This window comes from Leptosomus discolor, chromosome 7 (assembly GCF_034619465.1).
Source record: "Leptosomus discolor isolate bLepDis1 chromosome 7, bLepDis1.hap2, whole genome shotgun sequence".
NCBI classification, from domain to species: domain Eukaryota; kingdom Metazoa; phylum Chordata; class Aves; order Leptosomiformes; family Leptosomidae; genus Leptosomus; species Leptosomus discolor.
Genome location: NC_141397.1, coordinates 37157043 through 37183342, shown reverse-complemented (window position 1 = coordinate 37183342; position 26300 = coordinate 37157043). Strand labels below are relative to the sequence as shown.

At 41.6% G+C, this 26300-nt stretch overlaps 1 protein-coding gene across 1 annotated transcript in view; it reads right to left on the bottom strand.

Moving 5' to 3' along the window:
• Nucleotides 1–26300, bottom strand: part of VPS8 (VPS8 subunit of CORVET complex) — an 84066-nt gene that overhangs the window by 28069 nt on the left and 29697 nt on the right. Inside the window, exons 17-34 of the mRNA XM_086468502.1 lie at nt 24501–24591; nt 23344–23390; nt 22385–22474; nt 21940–21986; nt 21201–21423; nt 20128–20217; nt 18650–18701; nt 18306–18348; nt 17445–17517; nt 13728–13847; nt 13076–13147; nt 10362–10481; nt 9122–9178; nt 8635–8717; nt 7201–7285; nt 6083–6181; nt 3013–3102; nt 2510–2556 (exon numbers count right to left, since the gene is read on the bottom strand). Coding sequence (XP_086324628.1) covers nt 2510–2556; nt 3013–3102; nt 6083–6181; nt 7201–7285; nt 8635–8717; nt 9122–9178; nt 10362–10481; nt 13076–13147; nt 13728–13847; nt 17445–17517; nt 18306–18348; nt 18650–18701; nt 20128–20217; nt 21201–21423; nt 21940–21986; nt 22385–22474; nt 23344–23390; nt 24501–24591 — 1529 coding nt within the window. The remainder of the gene's footprint in view (nt 1–2509; nt 2557–3012; nt 3103–6082; nt 6182–7200; nt 7286–8634; nt 8718–9121; nt 9179–10361; nt 10482–13075; nt 13148–13727; nt 13848–17444; nt 17518–18305; nt 18349–18649; nt 18702–20127; nt 20218–21200; nt 21424–21939; nt 21987–22384; nt 22475–23343; nt 23391–24500; nt 24592–26300) is intronic.

The window sequence follows — 26300 nt, the reverse complement described above, 5'->3', positions numbered from 1 at the left end:
GTGAGAAGAGCCATTGTAACAGAACCTAAAAGTTCAGATGTCTTAATATATCTATAGACACAGAACACTGTGTTGCTAAATAAGTTAATATTGTTGGTATAATATACAAACTCATACAGCAAACAGACATGCTTCACTGCATCAGTATTTTTCGAGGAAAAAAAAAAGAGTCTAAAATGGAAACGCAGTAAAGGCTGTGATTAATGAGCTGAGCAATATACACTACGTTCTCTGTTTTCTGTGGCTGCTTATAAGATACAAACATAAGGACATTTGGTTTTAATTTCCCCAGGCAACTTGTTAACCCTGTTTCCTCCCTTCCCCCTTCCATCTCCTTTGAAATAAATCTCTAGCTAAATTAAATGGGCCAAATTAATCCCTAATGCAATTCCACCAACTAGGATAGTTATTCTAGCATGATGAGTCTTGTCCCCATATGATCAAGCAATCATTTGTATTTAAGACATTAAAAGCTCATTTACTGCTCTAAGAGTCTTTATTTTAATAACAATTTTGCTCAAAAAAGCATACAAACATTTAGATTGACTGAAGAGACACAGATGTTTTCAGAAGAACCCAAGCACCATTTCATGTGTAGATATAATACAAAGTAAAAGGTACATCTGCAGATTAGGTCTTGCACAGCAAGGTTTCTCCCCCCTTCCCAACCTCTCTCAGGATACAGTTCAGCTCATTCCAATAGGTCTTAGAAGCAGACAACCTCATAGAACTGAAAACAGACCACAGGACCTCAGGTGTTATTAAAAGAAAAGCCCCTCCAGCAATCTAGGATCTCTCCAGAACACTTCTTACTGACAACATAGTTTAATAACAATAGGTTAAACCATGGGCTTCCAGACCTTCTGCTTTACGGGTCAGTCACTGCCACATGTGAATCCAAAGTATTCAGTAACATTTTTCTCATTTTTCTGTATAACTGTCCCACATCTTTTGCTTATGCTGGCAACCACAATCTAGTCAGTATGTGGTTTACCTCCATTACTTGGGATGCTGAACATCTTACTGCAGTGCAGAGAATTAGCAGACTTTGGAAGACAGAGGAAAAAGGAACTGTTCATAAACTTTCCCAAGACACACACGGCAGAACAAGACAAGCCATGTGGCCTAATGCACCTTGCTGAACATCAGCCTCGGAGGGAAAAGCAGACGTCTTTTAAAAGATCAGGTACAGAAAGTTGCTTTCTACTGCTGGTTTGAGCACATCATGTGTTGCTTTCGATTAGAAGGTAACTGCAGAAGAAATGGTTGTATTTAGCTCTAAATACGGTAGAGTTAAGTTAGATATGGTTATTAGTCAGAGATTATGGAAGCCACTCTATGCATAAGATTAAAACCTAGGTTAATTACTGCTTTCACTGTGTCTCTCGCTGCAAGTGATATCACAGCATAAACAAAGTCCTACTTAACATCCAGCTGGCTATCATTTCTGCTTAACTATTCAATATTTTTTTAATTATTCATTCATTAACCAAATAATCTAATTTGTCTCCTGTAAAACCCAACCAAATATTTTCTTGTCAAAATTCTGATTTTGCTTTGACTTCTAAGAAAACAATAGGTGTGGAAGTTAACACCTTCCATAGAAACATGGCTGTAAAACTCAGGAAATAACAAAATGTGAGGGTTTTTTTTTTTATTTACATCCTAACAAAATCCAAAAAGTGATTAATTCCAGGTTCTAGCTTCCAAAGCATGCTTTTTATTCCACTTCAAGAACTGAACCATTGATACTTGAATTTAGATATTACCTTTTCCTACTATTCCTCCTCCTCATAAAGCACAATTCATTTGTAGCGAATTGACAAAACAAGATCTCTCCTTCAATTGCATTAACAATTGCTTGAAGGCAATTGGAGGTGTGCATACACAAATGTCTTACAAAATAAACAAATAAAATCAAGGTCTTGTTGCATTTGAAACAGATTCAGCAGAAAAAAACTCAGTGCTGAAATACTGAAAGAACAGGAGCAGATGGAGCAAGCAAGTAATTAAAGAGAAGTCTTCAGTGAAATATGGCAGCAATTCTGAAATAACATAGACATGAGAAATGCCAATAGACCAAAATGTTTTTCTATTTATGTTAAACTTGGGCACCTTGGTCAAGTAATCAAATCAGTGGGTTGAGAACAGAAAGGGCCATTTCTGAGAAAAGAAATGGCAGTTTTAGTCACAGGGTAACCATTTCACAGTCTTCCCAAAGAAACAGTTACAGTAATGCCCAAACTCCCACTAGCGTGGGGGTGGTGTCACATTGCATATACTGTAACCCACACCACTTCCCAGTTAGGAAGCCGGCAAGGGCTCTGCTGAAAGATACTCCCCAGAACACTGTTATTTCTGGGCTGTCCTTCTCAACTTTGAGCAGCTTGAAGGGCAAGTCGCCTTTCCTAAGCCCTAATCTTGGCTGTAGGCTGTTTATTGATACACTGTTTATTTTAAGCTATGTTTTCAAGCTGTAGTTTGTAAATGGTCCAATTTTCTTACATACCTGGGATCAAGGAGACTCCTCAGAAACTGCAAGATTAAGAACTGGTCCTGTACAGAGGAAGGAGACAAGAGTATTATTATTTCAAATAATGTGCTATAAACCAGTGATTCCTGAACTATGTCCATTGAAGCAAATACTGTTCACAGCTGGTCTCTGCTGAAGAAGTTGGGTTAGGCATTTGTCTTGCATAAATACTCAGAGGAGATGTTTACCAACAATGGCTCTGTCTGATCTGAGAGTGCAAGCCATACTGAACTCCAAACTAAAAACTGCAAAATGATGCAACCAGCAACTCAGAGAAGGCACATTTTTATGGCCAGAACTCTACAAACAGGCCAAATAATGTAAATATAGCAATTCCTGCAGCTGAGTAGCTATCAAACAGTTTTTCTCCTGTTTACGACACAGTAACAACTTACCATTACGCTTAGCAATTAATTTCTTACAAGAATGGCAACCCCGTGGTAAAGAAGTGCCGACATCAATGAAGTTTGATGCTTTACCTGAAGGTTTGTAATGATGCTCTCAATCTGCTCACTGAAGTGAATGGCTACCAAGTCGGCTGCTTTGCACGGGCTCAGCAACAGCAACTCCTTTAGAGAGGGAAACATAGCAAAGACAATTACTTCTAATTTCATAGGCAGTATAATTACACAGCATCACCAAGTCCATTCATATTATAACTGTATCTTTGCCCAGATGAAAGCTGTAAAATAATGAACACCATTGCACAAAAAGTGTTTTTGAAAAAAAAAAAAAAAAAGAAGGAAGGGTAGTTTGTAAAAAGGCATTTTGAAAGTCGATGATTTTACTATGCAACAGGGCTTATAAGAATGCAAAACTCATCACAGAGACCACAACTCAGTTCTAAGGCAAGGAAATTATTCATCAGCTTTTCTGACAACTGCCTTTTACCCCCTGCCACAAGAAATTCCTAGAGCCAGTAGTGGTGAGGAAACAAAGCCCTCAATTGACCCTAGGGAATTTCTCTCTCAACCAAATGGAGAGTGTTTAACTAGCTTGAACTGAACCAAACCAGAGGTTTATTGTGTCTAAAGCAGCTCTGCGGTGTTTGACCCCACAGCTTTACTGCAGGAGCCACAGCTCTTGGTTGCTTCCCCAGCGCACAGGAGCATGACCCCTCCATCTCACAACCCCAGGCAATCCAAAGGACCCAGAAGATCTTGACCAGAGCAGTGCAGGAATCAGAAAGCATATAGTGTAACTGCCTTAATTTGTTTCTCTCTCTGGACAAATGCTCCCCGGCAGTTTTCAGGACTAATGAAGATAGGATTGACTGGCTGGAGGGAGATGGCCCAGCCTTCCTGTAACTGACTGCAGCTCTTGAATCAGTGCAACCTTCACAGCCTACCCCCAAGCAAAAAGTTATGCATTTGGGTTTTCATCCTCTCACAGGTTTGAACAATTTGCAAACATAGTACTTCTTCGGCAGACAGTCCTTGAGAACACAGTACTGACACAAGGCATGCGGGTCTGAGGACAGAAAGTGACTACTACAAACAGCATTATGATTGAAGAGAACCCTTAGGCTTTTATTTTCAAGATAAACATCAAGAAATAATAGCTATGTAGGACGACAGAGAAAATAAGTGGCACTGATCACAAACCACACTTTTCTGTCACACGATCATCAGGAAAGTCTCTCTAGACACTGCCAGTTTCAACTGAAGAGGCTGGTTTGTCACTTCCATACCTCAGCAGATGAAAGGACAGTTGTTCAAAGACCTGAAATCACAGCACTGCCTTAGTAAATTGTTATTTACTATTACAAGTCTTTTGAATGTCTGAGAGCAGGATTGACACAATAGAAAAGAAAAAAAGCCCATAGCAGCCAATAAGCTGCTAAGCCACATGAAATTGTATATATTGCTCACCAAAGATGCCAAAAGGGAAGAAGACATTGATCTCAATGACAGCACCCAAGAAAGGTGACGTACAGAACCAACATGCCCAGCAGCTTTTTGGAGGAAGCTGCAAAAAGCATAGATAAAGGCAGCTGTCCATTACCTACAAGGCTGATGGAACAGTGCCAAGAAACCCTGGTTTTAAGGATGGCCATGGACAAGGTGAGAGGAATATTTTCTGTTGTTTGCCAACTTCAGAAAAGCACACAGCTCTGAAGAGATGAGCACTGAGCACTTCTGACTGTACAATAATCAAGAAGTGGCTTCAGACTGAGAAAAAAAAAACCAACCAAATAACTCAATATAAAAAGCTGGCAGACTTAGCCTACAATAAGCTTATCAAAACCAGTACAACACAATGGGAAGTATCAGGAAGGGCAATCCAGGACATTTCTGATTTGTCCTGAGACACCCAAGCATCAAACAGCAACTGTAAAGTCCTCAGGCTGAAGGGACCCAGCAAGGAGACCTACCTGGGATTTGATAAAGACACAAAATAAGGCTTACAGAGGGAGACTAGCTCGCTTATAATGCCAAACACTTTGGGCTGTATATACCAATACAAGCAGAGACAAGAAATGCAATAGGAGAAGAACAAAACAGACACAAGGAAGCAGCACAGTAGACAGCTGTTTGTTCAACTTGGAAAGCCCGGTGTGGAACCAGAGTTGCTCTGATAAGGTAGTAATGAGGCAGGCCCACTCAGCCACAGCACAACCGTCACCACCAACAATTCCCATAGGCTCTGAAAGTGCATCTGGAGAGTGGGCATGAGCTCAGTGAGCTGTATGTCATACAGCTTGATTCACAGGATTTCTTTGTTTATTGTCTTCTGAATAATTTTCCTTCTTGGTCTGTTTTCTCATTAGCCATGCACTACTTGCAGATGCTTGTAGAGACTAGAAGTATTCAAACTTCTAGTAGCTTTCAAACGTACCTAGTAGTTTTTTGTCCACCCATGTGTCCCCCACCATTCTGTGGCCATTTTCTGCTAAGTAGTCTAGGCAAGTGCATGACTGCTTGTTTTATAGAGTTATTTTCCTGGCTTGTCTCCAGATCACCCTGGAGGGGACTGACACCACCTTATAGGAACTAGAGATATTATGGATTCCCCATGTCTACTGACTGGGCAATCATTTCAGACACATCTCTATCCCCTGAACCAAAGAGAGACTGAAGAGATAAGAAAAATTATTAGCTAGAGAAGTCTAGCAACACCATCTTCCCACGGGTTAGAAGTGCCAGGGTACCAAGGTTGAACACTATTACCATTGTAAGATGAGGAATTTGATACCACAGACTGCAAGGTCAGTGATGTCAATGTCCTGACCTTGCTGCTGCTGCACACTTGGGAGGTGAAAGACTTGCTAATGGATCCCTTCCCTGCTACACAGCACTCGCTAGCCATCAATCCCTGATAAGGTCCCATTATCCAAAGAGCAATACTTGAAACCAGGAAACCAAGGAAGCCAGCCTGAATCGAAGAGATGCACTTACATTAACGTATGAGACTACTGAATCTTAAAGTCAGAGCTTTCTAAACAGTTGTGATTCAATATTGTGACACTTCCGTTTACAGAATAGCACCAGGCAGATCCATCAGGAGCTACCAGTAGCTGAGGTACCATGGGTTTAGGATATACTGTACCTCTATATGTTCCAAAGCTTTCTGCCACACCGCCTGCTTTTCTTCAGCACTGTAGCCAGGCATGGACAGGATGTTGTGAATATAATTGAAAACTTCTTCCTGCAAGGCATAAAACCATAAATAATATAGTAGGTTCTACAGCACCGCTAACAGCATTAGACTTTGGTAAGGGAGAGCATTTCAAACAGTCTTAGGATGACCTCAGGGCTAGTCATCTCTTAGCAAGTCAGGATAAGTTATCTGCAGGTGAGATTATATGTCCCTAAAAAGTTCCTGGAGAACTGCCAGGGAAAAAAAGCCAAAATGAACAGAATTGATGCTAAACGTGTTAAGCACTGAGGTCAAACAGAATTGTTCTTCCACTATTAGAAATGTTCCCCTCTTGCTCATCATGGAAAAAGGACAGGACATCACTCTTAAATTAGCAGCACAGGCAGAGAGAAGAATGCTCTGCCAGAGGGTAGGTCAGCTTTACCAGCATATTCCTGAATTCCTCTTTGACATTAGCCTCTCCCCTATGTTCTCCTACACTGTCCTCAGCTCAGATGCTCTCCTGTACCATGTATTTTTCGACCATCTCACTATCACAACCTATCTCTTCTGAGACTCTTTCACCCACACAACTTTCAGCGTAGTGGTTTAATATGGAACTGGTGAAATCACATTTACCAGACTCTCCTCCCAACTCCTGTTGGTGGTAGGGAAGAGAATACCTTAAAAACTCTGGCAGCTATGCAACTTACAGACATGCAGAAGGTAATTGCAAAGAGACAGTAAGGGCAGAGAGACTGTCCAGGGGCAGAAAAGAGGGGACTGATGGCAGAAAAAAAGAATTATTGCAGTTAACAACATTTGCAGTAAATCCCACCTTGTACTCAGGTTTTATGTATTAGCATTGTTTAAATTTAAAAAGCAACCAAAAACTCTGAAGCTTTAAAAAAATCAACTCCTCTCCAACACACACACAAACACAAAAAGCCTTGTCTATAAGAAAACTCAACTGTAAAAGGAGGACACTTTTTAAGATGGAAAAATACAAGAGAAGAGCAGAGCTGCTGTGCCCATTCACACTCTAGCCAGCAGGACAGGCTGTACCCAGAAGCACCAGATTTACTCACCTTTCTCACTGGATCACGCAGGTAACAGCCAATTATTTTGTCATAGCGAAGCTCTCGTTCATACATGAACTCGCAAATCTGATAGCTAAAATGAAAAATAGTTTCCACATGAGGAAACACACATTCAGCTGAGTCAGCAGAACAGAGGTAGGTAGCTCAGATGCAGCACAGTTTGGCAGCACTCGAACGAAAATACAGCATGTTTTACAAGAAGTATTTGGAAATATCCTATGTTAAGGTTTTCAGCACACAGGTTGGGTGGCTCCAGTTTACAGATGCCATTTGGTATCAGCCACAGGCCAATCAGCCTGTCAACCTCTCTCTTTTGGGGAAGTTATCATACAGAACAGAGGAAGCTGGTTACTAAGGTGAGAGGCAAGGGACAGAGAACAAAAATCCTTAAAGAAATCAGGTGCACAGCTTCTGCTGTTCATAGATCATCTTCCTTATTTCCATAACACACTTGGCTCTAAGCTAGGCCAATCTGCAATACTAATTTGAAGAAATACACTGAACATCCCTCAATAATGCGTTATGACACAGCTTCCTACCTTAAAATTTTAATAAACATCTTAAATATTTTGAGACTTTAGACAAAAACAGATGCAACTGAGGCAAAACAAATGAAAAGTCTGCTAAATAACATTACACTATAGGTCTTTTAGCTCTGATTGAAGTGGCTGAGCTGCTAGTTCTGGCAATCAAGCTCTTTGAAGCAAGGAGAAAAAAATGCATTTGTTGAGTCTGAAAAATTTGGTTGAGTAACTCCTTCTAGGACATGCAGGAAAACAGGCATAGCATACCCCACCACCACACTTCAATCCCTCTGGTCCTTTGTAGTATGGTGGATTAATTCACATAACATCCAAATTCAAGACTTGGATGAAGATGCCCTCCCTGGCTGGCTCTGTTTAGGCATGACAGACTCTTTCTGGAAGTGTAAAGCATCTAAAGGAGATGGTGGAAATTTTTAGCTTTTCCAGACACTGTTTGTCTCTCCTACTCAGTTCTAAGATTAGTACTACGAGGGTGGCACCAGACCCCTTCGTGCTTTCAAATCCACCTGTGGGCCTCACCCCAACAAGTCACCTCCATCTGTCAGTGGTAGAGCACTCAAATATACAACTATACCTTTGAACAAAGCCTGGGCTCTAGGATAGGAAGTGCCAAAACTCATCAAGCCCCACAGGGTTTCATGCTGAAATGTTTCCAGAGCTCTACTGCCTCTTATCTTAACAACGATTTCTGTAAGAACACCCGGTAGAGAAGACAGAAAGACTGGGACTAAATATGAACATACTAAATGAAGCATATGTGAATGCATAGGGAAAATAATCCCAAACACAGCTGCAAAGTAGGAACAAGAAATGTGCAGGAAAAAAGCTTTGGAGGAGATTTAAAGGCAGTGTTTACGTATTGTACCCAGAAACTTACAATTCAGCTTTTTCTGCCATTTGGATAAGACGGCTCTCTTCAAACTGTACTATCCCTCCCGCCTGGAGCAATTCTAAAAGGACCTGTGGATATTGAAGACCAGTTATTTATATTGCAGTAGCAGCTGGACAGCCAGCGCCATTAAAAGTACACTGCTCTGGCTCCAGTAAACTTTGCATTAACACAGGGCTTATTCTACAGAATTTTTTTTTTTTTAATTGATTGTCCATTAACTGTGAAGGTCATGCACTTATCCAGGACTTTTCCTGCCTCTGTTCTTACTGCTGTCAAACCTCTCCTGCAGGCAATACTGGGGTAGGATCCTCCTTCACTCCCGCTGTCTACAGCACTGCCCAGTTCTTCCATGCTGGCCACCATTAATGTGCATATAACCTTCAGTCAACATCTGTTCCCAATGAGGCCAAACTCTGCTCTACAGTCTGGTTGTACCTGGTGCTTAAAGGAACATTCACTTGAAGGCTATTACCTGTTGCCTCTCCGAATGGCGGGAGTCATCATCTGGACTGCACAGAAATTCAAGGACCTAGGCAAGGGCGTAGAAGTTAGCATGAGTTAGGCCTAGTTAGCATAAGCCTAACAACCAGACTGTGAGCACCAATAATGGCAACGACAAATCAGAACACAATGGTGCAATTTGAACGCACTATTCGTCTGTGAGGTATTACCTACTTGGTCCTGTAACTAAGGACACTTGAGAATACCGGAGTAACCAAGAACTGTCAAAAGACTCCAGGGAGGGAAACCCATGACTCTGCACCAGGACCTGGAACCAAACTTTGAGAAACCCTGGGAATAAAAAACTATGGGGCCTCCATGGCCCTGCCTTGGGCTACGCACCAAACAGCTGGAACCACTACGCTGATCCCCTTCATTTCTCTCCTGGACTGTGCCATTTCTCCCAGAAAAACAGGAAATCGAGTAATTTGTAGAATTTAATTTATCCGTAATTAAAGTGTTTAATCCAAATGCATTTAGCCTCCACAGCATTCTTTAGTCTTAAATTAGGACAAAGGACATGTATTTTCTAACTAAGTTTTTCTTAGTGTTCATATATCCCTATTATCAAAGTACTACTGCTGTAGCCATTGAAGCCTCCTCCTCAGCCCCAGGAATTTCAGGGACTTAAGCTGGGAAATAAACTTAACCCATGCAAGCTTCATGCATGCATTGGTGCACATCAGCCTACTGCAAACAGCAGAGAACGATAGTGGCCACATGAACTAGAAATTACTAGCTACATACAGGTGCTCTATAAGCTTGCTAATGTCATTTTAGTCAGCACTCCTTATCTCCTCACCTTGGCATCTTCATATAGGTAACAAGTGACAATAGAGCCACCAAAATGCTCACTAGGGCTTAAACAGCTTGGTTCCTGCCCTTTTGGGCCTTTGTTTTCCCTCTCCTGACACACTAGTGACTGCAGAAATCTGCCATTCAGTGGAGAAGAGCAGAGGCTGTTCCATCTCCTAGGACCTGACCCTTTTCCTCACATAAATCCAGCAGGCAAGCTGAAATATGGAGCTTACTGTGCTTCTGTGGTCTCTCCTACTCTGCTTCTTTGAAACCACAGCAAAGTCCCAGCAAGATGCTACCTGTTTATAATGCACTAGTACTTCCAAATTGCTACAGTCTACAGCACCAGCCATGCTTTCTGCAGTGCTGCGCCCTGGTTGGAATTTTTCTACCCCTCACAAAGGAACACTTGCCTGGTCAAAAAGCGTCCTGTTCACAAACAACGTGTTGTTGGGCTTGGCAAGCTGACGGGCAAGGAAGGTAAAGAGACAGCCAACCTGCGATGGGGTGAAGTCAGAATTCTCTACCATGACCTGAAAAGCATTAGAGAGAAAAGGGAAAAACAAAACCACAAGTGATTGATTCTGCAGCTGCCTTCGGGAAAGCAATCAGGACACTGCAACAAGAAATCCCTGTAACAGCCATCATGTCTTCTCCTGCTCTAGGCATCTACACAATGTCCTGGTGTTAGTCCATCCTGAAGGTCAAAAGATAAGCCACCTTCCACAGCATTTAATTGTGTCACCTGAGACAGCGGATGTGCCCTTGCTAAATCACCTCTGTCCTAAAGCTGAAGAGGCTTGACCTCTCTGCATATACTCAAAGGAAGTATTCTTGCACATCTCTGATTTTCGGGTGCAAAGGGGTTCCAAACCCACGTTTATCCCCATTTATGTAGTCTGTGCTGATCACTGGACATGTAACAGAGCTTCTGAGCAGAGAAATATTCTCACATGAGGAAAAAAGATAAAATTAATAATTATAGGAGGAAAAAACCGCACATTTTACTTCAAGCCCCAGGCATTCACCATTTCAATTGTGGTATGCAGAACTGATCAAATAGCTAAAAAACGAATGTAGGCTTGTGGAAAAGTTTGTTTTCTCACATTAAATTAGCTGTTAGTCTATGAATATTTTGAGAAACTCGTGGTTGTGCTGACTTGACTTGAAATTACAGGAAAAAGGAGTATCTAAGAGTCAGTACAAAAGGGATTTGAAACCCAAGAAGTGCTTGTCACCTGTCTGGTATATAGAAAATGAGTGTGATGTGTCCTGACTTAGTGTCTCATGCTCCTAAAAAAATCCTAAACTCTAAGGGAAAGTGAAATGCCCCTGTTTGGAGAGTCCTCCTCTAACAGCAGTGGGTTTAGCTGGGAGGAAATCCATCACCTGAACAACTCTGCCAGCTAACATCTAAGAATTGCTCTAGCAAAGCCTAGACATGGAGCATCCCATAGTTTATAACCTCGTTCAGTCTAAGCTTGGGAAATACAATTGGGTTCTTAAAGTGACCCAGAGATCCAGGTCTCCATGAGATGCTACTGGTTATCTTACACAACTAGAGGCAGACAGGTAAGGCACATTAAGGAAGGAAGTAGAGCTTGAAACATCAGCTAACGCTATCATTCTTTTTTAATCTTCATTTTCTGTTTAAAAAGGTTATTTCATACAGGAGCCTAGTCAGAATGGCGTTAGCTAATAGCATTAAAAATATGTCTCACAAACAATAGGAGTGTTTTATTAATTTTGTCTTTGTTTTTCACAAACTGGGTCCTTGCCAGTCCATGTGAAGATGAAAATACTGTACCTCTGAAAGACAGAAACCTTACAGAGGCTGCAGGCCAATCATGTGGACTTTCTAAAAGACAATACATTTAGCAAAGTTTAGATCAGCATTAGCAAGATGTCTATGTTGACCAAGCTATTTTAAATGTGCTGCCATTTCCCAAGTGGGTTTTTTTTGCTAACGATAGATTTAAATTAAAAGTTCCAAGATTTTTTTGATTTTTATCCAAAAGGAGATTCCAGACCAAGGGACTGACAGATCTCCTAACACCAAATTATTTGCCTGCAGATGCACTTAATCCTGCAGCACTTCCCACAATTGCCCTCCTTTTCCCCTCCAAGAGCAAGGCTGAATTCTGTTGCGGTGGACGTTTGCTACATGGCTGTAAACAGCTCGATCCAGCCTACGTGGTGCTGCAGGAACACATACCACAGCAGCTCCAGAACACAGCTGCAGTGTGCCACCTCCTGCTGATGGCAGCTAAAGACACAAAAAAGCATGGTCTAACCCAGCACAGGGCTAACTAACGTCCTTACAGCAACAGCCTACTCAGGCAGGCTCACAAAAAGTTCCCCCACAGTGGCATCATCTCAGCCCCTCCAACACATCCTACTGCAGCAGCGCTGTCATGGAATTCACTCACTGGTGTCCTTGCTCTCATCTATCAGGGATGACAGTGACAGGGAAATGCTACTTATGATATGTTTATATATAAACAGCTTCCAAGTGGAGTTACTCATTATTAATGCTGACAGCTTTGAAGGGGAAAGCAAACGGCATTTGGCAGCAATAGCTTTTAATGAGAACATTCATTGTTAAGGAACATGGTTTGCAGATGACAAGTAATTTCTACAGCTCCAGGCCGATAACTCTGACATTCCTCTTCTCTCCTATTTACTAAAGATAGGCCTGTCATTCTGGCTATGTTACATCCCAAACACAGCATTTACAGATAGAGGGAGCAGGATTTTATCAGAAGAGCATGGGCACCCTGCCAAGCACAGGATTCCTGGGACCTTTTTTCCTGCTCAGAAGGAATCAGGGAGCAGAATCAATGAGAAACAGATAAAAATAAACTTAACAGCGCAGGGAGGAGAAATTTGACAACTAAGTACAACCCAGGCAAAATCACAGACAGGAAAGGAGACCCCTCTGTGCATGAGGCATCACTTCTGAATAGTCAATCGACAGTCTTGGCTGAGGTGAATCCATGCTTCAGCCCACCACCTTCTCCGAGGTGCAGGACTGGAAACACCTCATCCGAATTACAGGCTTTACTGCACAGTGTTGTATATAATCAGACAGATGTAAACACAGAGGTTAATTTTTAGGCACACTCACTTTCAGAAGTATATCCACAATTCTTTGTTGATATTCCACAGCTTGCTTGTCATTCTTAAAGTCTTCAAAAGTCTGCATGAGGCAAAACACTGACACCTTAAGAATGCTCTCCACTGCCAACCCCAAAAATACAAGCAAACATAAAGAAGCAGCCATATCACACAGCTGACAATGCTTTTAAGCCCGTTCTGTACATATCATCTAAGCAGCAGGCTCCAACATACAGTTTGCTCTTTTGTAACTACCAAAATGCTATTATATATTCAGGTAAAAGTTAACAGGTCTAAATAGACAGAGGAAATTTAAGAAGTACGAAAAGGAAGAAAGATGAATCTTTATGCAGGAGAAAGGTGTAGGTACTAAAACACTCTCTACAAATACATTATTTTTGTTTTACCTATGCTTTAAAGATGGCCTCTGTTACCAGAGCCTTCACTGTATAATGTCATACTCATCAATTTTTATTTAAGGACATAAAGGACCGTTAGGATCTCCTCTGATATCTTACAGAACACACATCAAGCCAGTAACTACTGGTTTAGCTAAAGCACGAACTATTTAATAGGAATCTTACAGATCATCCAACCATGACACAGATGATAGAAGAACTGGCGTTGCATTTTTCTCTTGGAGGAGATCAGCGACCTCTTACCAGAGCAAGAACATTAAGGAATTCCCGAGTGTCGAAGTGCAGCAAGGTACGAACATAAGGGTAGACCTCTTCATCCACAGATCCCTCAGTTGAATGCAGGCGGATGAGAAATTCAAAGACCTGCAGTGAAAATTCAAACACACACAGCAGACTTCCTATGGATTTCAGATAACTGATTGCACAAGCATATGTGAAAGCAGCATTGTTACCTCTTTGCACTCAAGCTTTAAAGCACCTTAGGAATCCATCAGTGTTCTTACTTGAATGATGTTTTCTGCTGCTTGTTAGTAAGAAAAAAACTTCCCCCTCCTTAGACTCACCAACCAATTTAAGATCAATCAAAACTTAAGATCAAGCAAAAATGAAGGCTTATACTTGCAGACTGAAGTGTGTGAAATTAGATAACTCCCTCCCCTACCTGGCAGCTCTCCCAAGAAGCTATGCAATTCTTCCTTTTCCAGGGCACAGGTCCTCTACTTGTCAGCAGTTCCCTTGGGAAGAGCCAGTCAATCTGCCCCCTTACTCAGAGGCACGAAGCTTTTGGCACTGTGAAGACTGACTTAGGTGCTATTGAACTCTCTACTTCCTCCACTGACTTTCTAGTTCCTGAAATTTGAGGACATCTTTCAAAATGAAGGCAACTCCCTTTATTGAGGTGTCTAGACCCTCCCAGGGAATGAACAGAGCAGTCACAGCTCCGGTTGTCTCAAACACACTCACAACAGATCTGGCTACCAGCAGAAAGAGAGCAGACTGCTGCAGATTGACTAGCACTCACGAGTATAGGTTAAGATGCACAGTGGGATCCCACGGAGAACTGACAGGCAATACACTCTTCCAGCCATCCGCAGGAAATGCCACATTCTCTCATTTACTCCTATTCCAAGTTCATTTTTCTGTCAGCACAGTGACAGTGACGCCAGGAGGAGTTAGCAGCTTGACTTTCAGAAGCACAACCTTTCCTGTTGGCCTCACTGAACCTGATACCCACCTTGCCAGCCAGGAACTTAAAAAAAAAAACAGAACAAAACAGAAAATGCCAGACTGTAGCTAGAGTGAATTCAAGTATCCAGAGCCCGAAAGATGTTTGCGGTAAAACTGGCCAGAAATTCAGGAGAGAGTTTTATGAGCACAAAATGATGATCAGGATCATCCTCTGATTTAAGAAATTGTCAGAGACAACTCCAAAGGAGTTTGAAGCTTGGCCTAAGGCAAAGCTTCAAACACAGCTCAAAGAGAAATAGTCAGCTTGAGGGCTCTGATGGAAATAATGGATAAGAACAGGAGATTTACTCGGCAGTGACCAAGCCAACTTGCATGACATGTAACCTGCATGTCTAGTCATACTTCTGGCATAAGTTCACTATAATTTTAGCTAGGTACTCCCTCCCTACAATGAAACCATTAAGAACATGCTCACACCTGTCCTGAACAAATATATAAGGCACATGCAATAGTACTTGTTGCCTTGAAACAACCCGCCAATCTCTTGGGCCATCCAGACAGAGAAGGCTGTTTCTCCTGATGTGGAAGCTACTTGTTGCAGACCCAGAACAGCATGATGAATCCAGCCAGCCAAAGATGGTCCACTGAACAGGGTGGCAAAGAACACCAAGAAGAGGTGCAGCTCAAGAATCGAACCTTGTCCCAAAGGAGGACAGTAGGATAAGCCTGCACTCTCACAGGATAACAGCAGCACACAGAAGCCTTAAGGCATCAGCTGCTGTTCCTAAAGTACCCTGGGAAAAGGATTTGGATGTCAGGTTACAGTTCTTCCTAGAGGGACCAAGAACAACAAAAAAATGACAGATGGGTAGTCAGCCTGTTCTCAGCCCGCAGGATGTAAAACAAGCAGCTTCAGCACCTATAAACACAGGTAGAGACTTTCATGAAGGAGCTATGATCCTGCCCTATAAGCAGAATGGCTGGACATGCCCAGTGCCATCTCTCCCAAACTGAGGATGGCCAAGATGGGTGGACAAAGAGGGATGTAGCACCAGCCTATTGCCTCCTAACCAGAGTTGGAACAGACTAAGAAAGCAGACTATCTTAACAATCACCAGAAGACTGGGAAATAGCAAGCCATGGGTTCCTTTATGCCTTTTCTCAAGAGAAGGAAGAAACTGGCTACCTTTTAAGTCGTCTCAAAGTGGCACTGACCATCAGAAAAGGGAAACTGTCTTTCCAGACATGATTACTGTAGAATAGTCTTTTGGGAAAGCCTCTTCCCTCCAGTGCTGCGGGCAGGAGGCAATAATAAGGACATAAGGGAAAGAGTTGTCAAACAGCCTGAATCAGAGACCTCACAGCCATCACAGATTCACTTCAGCTCCAAACCTCAGATATAATCATAGACATTAGGGAATGTAAGCTGTAGGCCAACCCAAAAATCCCCATACAAAAAGCTTGAATCACATCAACTGGAATCAAATGCTAGGATACAGAGGTTTAAGCTCAGAACTGCCTGCATCCTCCTTTCTCTCCAAGTACAAGAAGACATCCAGTGCTAAATCCTTTCCCAATTCTGTGACCCCCAGAACCTCCTTCATGCCAAAGGAGGCTCTCAAGAGGGGTTCCTGAGGTAAGTCTAAGGAGAGATGTGTTGTAGCACCCTGAACCTATTAAGTAGCTCTGGCAAACAATTGCCCACATACGACAGTGTGAAGTGGCAGAGAAGCAGCCACCACTGAAACAGGTAGCTGTCTGACCCCATAAGCCAAGGGTACAAGGAAGCACTTTGGTGCATTTGATTACAATGTGCTCTTGATGTCAAGTGAATACCTGCAGTTATCACAAGGCTAGAAATCTTCAGCAAACACAATGTCTTGATGAGCAGAGATGAGCATGAACACCATAAACCCAAAAGCCTCAGAGAAACCTCCAACTAAGAGCTACTTAGTAGAAACATTTCTACCTACTGAACTCTACCTAGTACTACCTAACTCAGCAGTCATGGCAGTCATGGCACACTCCACCTCATCCACCCATTTACTAAGTATCTGTGAATACGTGATTCGGATTTAAGCCGTAGGGCAGACATTGACCCTGCACATGGGAATTACACCTAGGGAATAACCAGACTGGATAAACCTCAGAGGTGAAGATACAGCGACAGGATACTAGGGGAAAGACTGACAGAAATGCATCTAATGGGACCTTCATTGTGGAAAATGACTGTGCTGAACTTTACACTTTGCTGTGCAAAGAGGACAGAGGTGTAATATCCAAGGCAGGAAAACTCCAACACAAACTGGAGTTTTAGCAACAAACAGAGGAAGGAATATTTAGTTAATTTTCTTCGATGTTATCTCACTTTCTACTCCTGTCAATCCCATATCACATGCATTTGAAAACAGGGAAGATCCTCCCATATTTGACATGTCATAGTCAAGTTTAGAAAGAAGACAGCTACAAATTTCTGGCAACTTTGTGGTAAAGAATGAGGAAAAAACCCAATCAAAATTAGTGCCACTGAGAACTCTATGTTCCTATAGCCCAATTCACAGTTGAAAAAAAAAAAGAGTTTAAATGTTGAGATTGCAACAACCGATTTCATTCTTCAAAAGCTTATTTGGTATCTACAGTGATATATACTCATCACAAGGATACAGCTACCAGATTGATAATAATTTTCCATCATAAACCCATGAAATAAGACATACACATCTGCTTCTAAAAACCTTGCATAGGAAAGTTTCCTTCCGAAAGGTTGCTCACCTGATTTTTAACCAAAGGTACCAGATCTTCAGGAATATCGCCCAATGGATATGCACGGCCTGCCAAGCAGCAGCTATAGAAGAGAAGGGGAAAGACATTTTTAATATGTCCTGACAGTAAACAGATTGAAGAGGACAGTTTATTTTTTCAGCTAGTTTTCAGGGTGCTCTTAAAACAAACGGAACAAATTTATTTTGTAAATTGCGAAAGCAAGCATTGCAGACAGCACTGCTGTTAATACACAATAAGCCAATGCACTGCATGAATTTGCAGCTGAGGTTTGCCATTCCACAGCAGAAAATAATGGGGAAACTCAGTGTTTCTCATAAAAATCTTTACTCTTGCATTTTAGGAAGCAGGAGTAATGCTGGATCTAATGTTCACAATCTCAGATAGATTCCAGAAAGAGGAATTCACTTATTAATTACCACTCTGCAGTCTCAGAATGACCTCCCACAAATGATAGACAGCACAGTAAGCAGCAACTAAGCACAGCTATCCCAAAAGGCATGGCAGAAAGGGCTAAAATACAGCTTTTCAGGCTATGGAGTCCTTGTTCAAGGAGCACTTCGTCATATGCAGGACAAAGAACTCACTCTAACCAAATTCTAAAGATAAAGATGCAGTCTTGGCATATCAGCAGTAACTTGAGCCTTAAGTGTCCAACTTTATCCTACCTATTCACTCCCGATGTGTAACAAGAAGCCATTGTAACTTTAAGCCAGCTGTACAAAGTAGCCATTGCTATTTTACACAATCTCTCAGACCTTGAAACACACTGTAAGATTATGCAACTATAGCAAGTTAAAAACCTGGTGCCACCGCTAGGCAACACCTCACACACTTTCTAAAGGCCCTTACCTTATATACACAAGCAGCTTGTTGCCCATTACCACCTGCTCATCTACAAAACAAAAATTATTTGTCACCTTTTCTTCACAAGACAACATAGAGAGATGCAAATCTTTTTCCCAGCTATTAGCAAAACATCTCATCTGACAGACGTGCAGTTTTACGCACAGTAAGTTGAGCAGCTTCACACACAGCAAACAGTACTAGAACAGTACTAGAACACGCTTCCATTCCCCAAGACCCTTATATCAGATATGTATTGCCTTTTTGCATCCCTCTGTTGGAAGTGACTGGAGATATTCAAAACATCAAATATCAAAACTAGAAACCCTTTAAGGGAAATAATTCTGTACCTGTGAGAGACTTCCCAGCATTCAGTGGAGGAGCAATGACCTTGAACAGCTTCTGTAACAAGAAAGGAGGAGTGCTCAAGCAGCTGGAAAAGCTCTAAGTAAAGAACCTGTGCAGTTTTAAAGCACAGATCAATGGGGAGTCTTCCACAAGAAACTCTCCTTTCTCATCATGTCTCACGATTAAAAGGTGCAGAGGACACCAAGCTATGGCAAAGGATGATTTTTGCAGCTGACGTTACCACATATGAAAAAACAGCCTTCATTCAATCAGGTCTAACCCTAAGCACAGGCCACAATGAACACAGAAATGTTCGGTAGTCCCAGAAGTAACAGTCAGAGCATAACTGACCAGCCCCACTTCCTGTTCTTCAGTCTTCTGCCACCAGAGATTATGCAAACCCAGCAGAGTCACCAGAGAGCCTTTAGTTTGGGTATGTAGAATGAGGACTCATCTAAATACTTAGCTCTAGCAAGCAGAAAAAGTTATTTGTACTCATACAGCTAGTGCTAGGTTTCCAGAAGTCCTTTTTAAAATCAGGGACACCTAAGGAGTCTCCTTCCTGAGAAAAATCAAATCAGATTGTAACTGCTGAAAATTGAACAATTTAAGATTTTCACACTCAAACGGATCCAGCTCTCTGTTTCAGCACTACTGAGAAAATACCAGCAGTGCTTCCATAATGAAACATCTTGTCATTATAGCTGTAGGTTTCAAGAGCAATTGGTATGTCAGGCACATCTTCAGGATTACCAGCAGCAGCATCAACAGGGCCTTCAGTTAGAGCATTACAATGAGTCCTGTGCTTACTGTTGAGAGATCATACCCAAGTGTGAATAACAAAGCCTGCCTCAATGCAAGGACTGTTTCTAGCCTTTTTTCTGAATTCTGTACACAGATAAGTTCACCCTTTGTTTCCATTACTCTTTAATCCATATTAATATACTACTGTGTCAGCAGAGGAAGAACAATATGAAGGAAAAGAAGCATGAGGTGTTCATAGAACCCCTCACACCTACACTCCCATTAATCACATTGTGCAGAAAGTTGATGCTTTCTCAGCACATCATGCCACACAGGCCAGGCTCACCACCAGCAAGAAAGCTGTTAGCAGGCAGCTTTACAATGCAATCTCCTTAAGTCATCATGCTATTCTCTTCTGCTGCTTTTGTTTTATATTTATTTTATTAACACAACTAAATTTCCTGCTGTAACTTTGCAGAGCATTGCTACCTCAGCAGGGAAATTTGTGTTCTAAAGCACAGTAATTACAAATTACTTTTCTCCTCTACTGCATCTAGTCAAATAAGCTGCATATATCACACGTGATTTCTCCCTTGAAATTAAAAAGAACAAGAATATATACGCACTGAATGAGAAGACAATGCATTTTGTTCGAAATGCTGTTTCTCAGAAAGACTATGAGCTGAACACACAAAGAAATAAACACACAACTCACTGCATGGAGCATCTTTCCTACCTCCATGGGACTAATGAAGTCATTCATCCCACTATTGTAGACGTAGATCATGGCATCATAAAGATGGTTTTCCCAGCATAGAAGAACTACCTGCAAGGTGAACAAAGCGCAATGTAGATATACAGCTACTCTTAGCTGACAGTTTTCTCACTCCTCAGTCTCTCGAATACAATCTCTGTCCTTGCATTTGCATCGCCCAACAGTATGACTAAAAACAGAATGAGAATTTCCACTTGCAGAACTACTCTTTGCAAGGACCCCAAATTCCCAAGTGGAGTATCCAGCTTATTGCTCATGCAGCAAACACAGAATCTAACTGTCTAGTTTCTAACATTCATAACCTGCATGAGGTTAAGGAATAAATAAATAAATAAATAAATAAATAAATCAGTTCTTCAAACCCCTTGATTGCACTAGTTTGCCTTTTGGTTGGGTTAGCAAATCACTGAGTCAAGTTCCTAAGCAGTTCCCTTCTTGGAATAGAAAGCCATGCTGTGGGAATAAAAACTGGCCAAGGAAAACAGGACTACCCAGCAGGAACACCTCCTTGCTCTACTAACTTTGTCATGCAAGAGCAAGCACCGGAGCAGAGCAGGCTGGTGGGTACCAAACTGCCAAATGCAACTCACAGGTTTTTTGTGCCCCAGCAGCCTTAGATGTCAGGTAAGGTACTCAAAACAGGAAAGATTGATTGTGAATATAAGACTAATCCTGACAGACTTGTAGTTGCCAACACATTCAGCTGCTGATGCATTAACTTATGCCAGGACACAAACTAGGGGAGCAAAACATGTTTATAGGAGCGTGCATGTTACAGGATGGACACAGCCACGCTAAATAATTCCCACAGCCATTGAATTTGATCCTAGGGACACAGGGCTAAGTTCTGTTACAAATTAGTGACCAAAAGGCATGAATAGTTTGAACTACGTATGTCTTGTCTGTTGAAAGGTGACACCTTGTTTTCCACACACTATGCTGTGCTTAAAAGCACAAGAAGTTTGCATCAGCAACTAGGGGATGTTGTTATCTGTTCAGGGGAACTCAATACAGCATGCAGCACAACAGCTCACCTGCTGTATGTCTAAGCTGGTGATATCCATATGCACAATGCAGGCTTCCAAATTTTCCAATCTGTTTTTGTCTTGGAAGTGAAGCAGTAAGTCTTTCATCACTTGAGCTGTGATTCCTATCAGCTTATCACTTAAGATATATGGCTCCAAGCACTCCAGAAAGATGCCTTTTGCTACAGAATTCTCACTCATCTTATCATATATCTGGCTAAATAATAGATCCCTGGGAGGAAAGAAGTGTTTAGTTATCAAATAATCTTATTAAAATCTCCTTACTTATCTACTTCCTGAGGGCTCCAAATTAAACTCCATTTTCTCTGTATTTCTCAACCTCAGGAGCTGAATGGCCTGTTCAGCTCTATATTGATGCAAGGTACAGGCAGCTACGCAGAATAAATCAGCTATGGACGCTGCAGCAAAATCTGCTGTTAGAGGGGAAATGATGATGACAGGAAAATCTAGTAAGGCAGCTTCCTTATTAAGGGGATGGTGTGGGGGAAACAGTTTGAAGCAAACTTCTCTTCCTCAACACATCAGTGAAAATTTAAGACACACTTTTCTTTGAGTACTGAGTACCCTGACTTTAGTATCAGGTTTTAAGCATTCCTCTAAATTGTGATGTGATATATGATACGAGGATGATGCAATACGATTTCTCTAAACCGTGCAATCTTAGAGAAGACAGCACTCAGGATTACATGGGTTGGTGGTTTGCCTTGGGAGACAGGCTTGCACTTACACACGCTGGAGTAAGAGACAGTAATCAACTATGACAGGCACCACGTCCTGCGGAAGAGAGAGAGAAAAAAGCTGTAGAGACTGGCAAAAATCCTTCCAAATAGCACATCCTGCAGAGCACAAAATGAAGCCTGGCCTATACAGAGCACAATCATTGAGTTATTTGAATCAGCTGGTAGCTGGCATAGTTACAGGTTTTCCCATATGCTGGTTCATATGGAGAAAAACTCTAGTCATACTTCTGCAGAGGACAGAGGGCGTACAGGTTCTGCTCTGCTGCCTAGCCGTAACCAAGTCCTGATGTCATTAGTGCACACAACAGAGGTGAGTTCAGAAAAGCCACAGCAATATTTTTAAAAAAATAGACAAGTAATTTTTGCAGCAAAGCCAAGTCTGATTTAAAAATTCAAAAGCTCTATACAAGAGAGTTCCCTGGAGCACCATACCTGAAAATGTTGCTCCATAACCTGGATTTTGCCTTGGTCAGGACATTTCTTCAACGTCCGATCAGCATAACGCAGAAGGATTTCAACCATCTAAATTACAATAAACAAGAAAATTCATTCAAATCCTGCACTAGAGGCCCTACTTGGTAGCACATTTAATAAACTGACTTGGGGGCTGGCAGCACTGTAAACTCTGTTGTCTCATTTTGGGTATGAGCTAGTGTGGGCAGGAAGGAGAAGAGGGAAGAGGCTGCCAAGAGACAATCCCAAGTGTCCCACTGGGATACGGAAGGCCTACACTAACTTTAACTGACTAAGAAACTGGGCAGCCAGCCTGCCAGCAAATTTTCAGGCAGATGAATGTACCCTGAAGTACAAGGCTCATCTGGGCCATGTTTTTATCCAAAGCTTAAGTTATAGTAACTTAAACAGCAAAACTTCTTTACGTGCAAATAAAATAGACGAAGAACAAAGTACAGCTGAATAATTATTGCACTAACTGTGTATTTTAAACATACCATTCCCAGAAAAAGGCTTCTGTAACAACCAAACAGGATCAGTTGCACAGTTTGTTCCATGTCCATGTATACATGGAGCAAGATTTCCATCCTGAGAGGGAGCAAGTTACATATTGATGGACACTTCCAACCAAAGGCCAGGAAACTCTGCAGTTACCACTATAAGGGGACCAGAGATCTCAAGGCCTGGATGATCATGTCATGTTTTGATTTGCTAATGCTGCAGATTTTTTTTGCTAATGCTGCAGATTTTTATCCCCAAAAGGTATTTCCAAGTATCTTCTAAAATCCTGCTCACGATCTTAGCAAGAGAGGCACATGTACATGTTCTAGAGTTAGTTGGATTAACTTCTGGAGGACAGAAGCCATTCCTTCCAGGAACACAGTCAGTATCACATCAGCATACATGAAAATCCAATTAGGAAGAGATCAATGACTCACTCTGTCTGCAATGACCGCTTTCCGCTTGCTTGTGTCACCAGACAAGCCTAGAAAGAAGGGGGGTGGGGGGATGGAGGTGTGGAAATAAAACTTTTCTCATCTAAGCTGCCAGTGGAAATATAAAAATCCCACATTTCAGATGCTAACACCACTGCCCTTGAGATGTAGAGGTCAGGATACCTAAATAAACTATTTTGTGTTCTACTTTTAGCCCACTCTTCTGAAGAGCTTATTCTCCCAATGCAAAGACTGTTCCAGCACAGGAATGTCAAGAAGAGAGTGCTGTTTAACACTGAGACAACAATTAACACAGGGCTGTCAAAGACTATGTACATGAGGCTAATTGCTGGAGGATGCCTTGATACAAAGAAGCTGAATTAAGGGCACTATAATAGAAAAAAAATTCTTAAATGCCAACTCAAAAAGACAGTAATTCTTTTAATATTGAAAAGCTCTTTCCTTAATTACATTAAAACAAGACACTTCTTCATATGCTAGCAATTTCACAGCAGGAGGATCTTATCTTGAGTCTCATCTGTCAAAACCATCGGAAGTTATTTGCTAAAAAGTCAATGGGTCCAGTCCAAATTGGTCCATTCAAGAGGCAGTTTCTGGCATAATTAACATGTTTATCGTAACAAGCTAAGTGCTCACAAAGCATCCTCCTTCACAGAGAACACAGTGCCAAAACCCAGCAGTTCTTTTAGTCAGTTTTATAGTCAGAGGAGACCTGAATGGAAGTACCTGCTTGGCAGAGCTACAGAACATCACACTGAAAATTACCTACAGGTCATGCATGACCTTCAGGAATACTTTAGCAGGCTAGATATTCAACACCTGGATCCACCTCCTTCATGGCAAAGTGACAACAGACAGGAGTTGCAACACAAACCAACTCTGATTTTCATTCGAAAACAGCAGGCTGCTAAAGGGACTATGACTAAAAAAAAATCAAAGCAATCCCTATAAAGGTGTTGTTTCTGCTAAACCCAAAGCAGCACATCCTACTTTTTCTTCTTCAATTCAATTCTCTTCCTTTTTTTTTTTTTCTTGAAAAAGTGATATCTGTACATGCATAGATTTAAAACCTTCTCTAGTGGTTTAAAAAAAAATAAAAAACAACCACAAAGAAAGAAAACAACCGAACACAAACTCACCTACTACAGCCTTTGCTTTTCCTTCATAAAAAGACCAAGCTAGAGCCAGGGCATCAGTGAGACGCTCTTGTTTCAGAAGGTGGTCAACTCTCTAAAATAACAAGTAATATTGGACCTTAGTATGACAGAAAAGATGATCCCTGGATGTGTTCAAAAAGCAGGTAGATGTGGCACTTCAGGACATGGTTTAGTGAGCATGGTGGTGTTGGGTTGACAGTTGGACTTAATGATCTTAGAGGTCTTTTCCAACCTTAGTGATTCTATGATTCTATCCTCCCCCATTTAATACCAGAATTTCCCAGTAGTAGGTCATGATTCCCAAGAGCAAGGGGACATGACACCTCAGAAGCTCTCAACACATTGCAGTAAGGGACAGTATATCAGAAAAGATTCTCTCATATGTACATTTTCTGCTCGACAGTTAAAAAAAGACTAAGAAGCGTCAGGCCCCAGTACATCAAGTCCCTGTGGGCTACATTTTAGGTCAGACGCTTGATGGATGGAGACCTACAGCATCAGCAAGTGTCTTCAATCACAAAGAATAAAAATTTTCCATTCCTCATCCTTGCCTCATCACTTAGAGCACAACAAAAAAAAACCTCCGCCATGTTTTCAGCATACAAGTATACTCATCCTACCCTTTGTTTTCTCCTGAGCTCAAAGATAACAAGGACTGAAGTAGATCATAAGTATTTTCTGCTTTAAGGAGAAGCACACAAGGTCAAGCACCACTAGTCTTGGTATGTTAGGTCAAAATGCCAAAGTCCAGCCTGAGAGGAGAGACTCTTGAGTCTCAGACCAGTATTCTGCATTGCAGCAAGAACTAACTTTCAGCTTCACACCCTAATCCCCTACATACTCAACGACAACTCTTAATTCCACTACAATAAAGAGGCCTGCAGCAGAACAGAAAACACACAGTGTCTTAGAAGGAGGTTGGCTCAGAGCATGTAAATTGTGATTGACTTCTGAATTCTAGAAAAAAGCAGTGCTTGAAGTCATGGGTCAAAGCAAGACTTTTCATTAACAGTTTGCCAAAGCAAAGTTGGTAGTGAATGGCTGGAGGGAAAACTAGCAAAGGAAAGTGATCTTGGTAACTAAAAGTAGCAACTCTATAATAAAGTTCTACAAAGCCGAAATATTCATATTTTATTAAAGGTCCCGATACAATGTCACATGGAGAAGCTTATAATCATGAATGAGTACAAGAGCTGTAAAGCAGGTAAAAGGCAAAACAGCGAAGGTTGCTCCTTAAAGGAGAACGTGAGACTGGAAAGAAATTACTATTGGAGTTCCTTGAGAATCAGCCTTGAAGCCTCCTTCTACATAAGTATTTGGTCAACTAACTTGGCATAAGCTGGATTTACTAATGAGGTTTGCTGATGACCAAGTGTCAATGTGTGATGTGAGATAGCACACCAGAAAAACAGACACAGGATTCCCCCTAAAGCTTGGTAATAGAAGTGTGATGCAATCCAACGGTACAAGCAACTTACAGCAGAAATCAGAGCATGGCTATAGGGTACTGGTGAATCTCCAGAGTGCCACAAGTCACTGACATCATGTAGCCAAAGGAACAGCAAAATGAGACCCAAGGAAGCATGAGGAATGACATACGTAGTAGAAACAGTGAAGAACAGGTGACATTGCGCATGGCACTTGTAAGACCCTACCCAGAGTAATATGCGCCAAACCGTTTACCTATGTTCAAATAAACTGAGCACAAAGGAGGAGCAGAGAACAGTGACTATGAAAAAGGAAAGAAATGGGAAGCTAATCTTATAAGACGACAAAAAGACC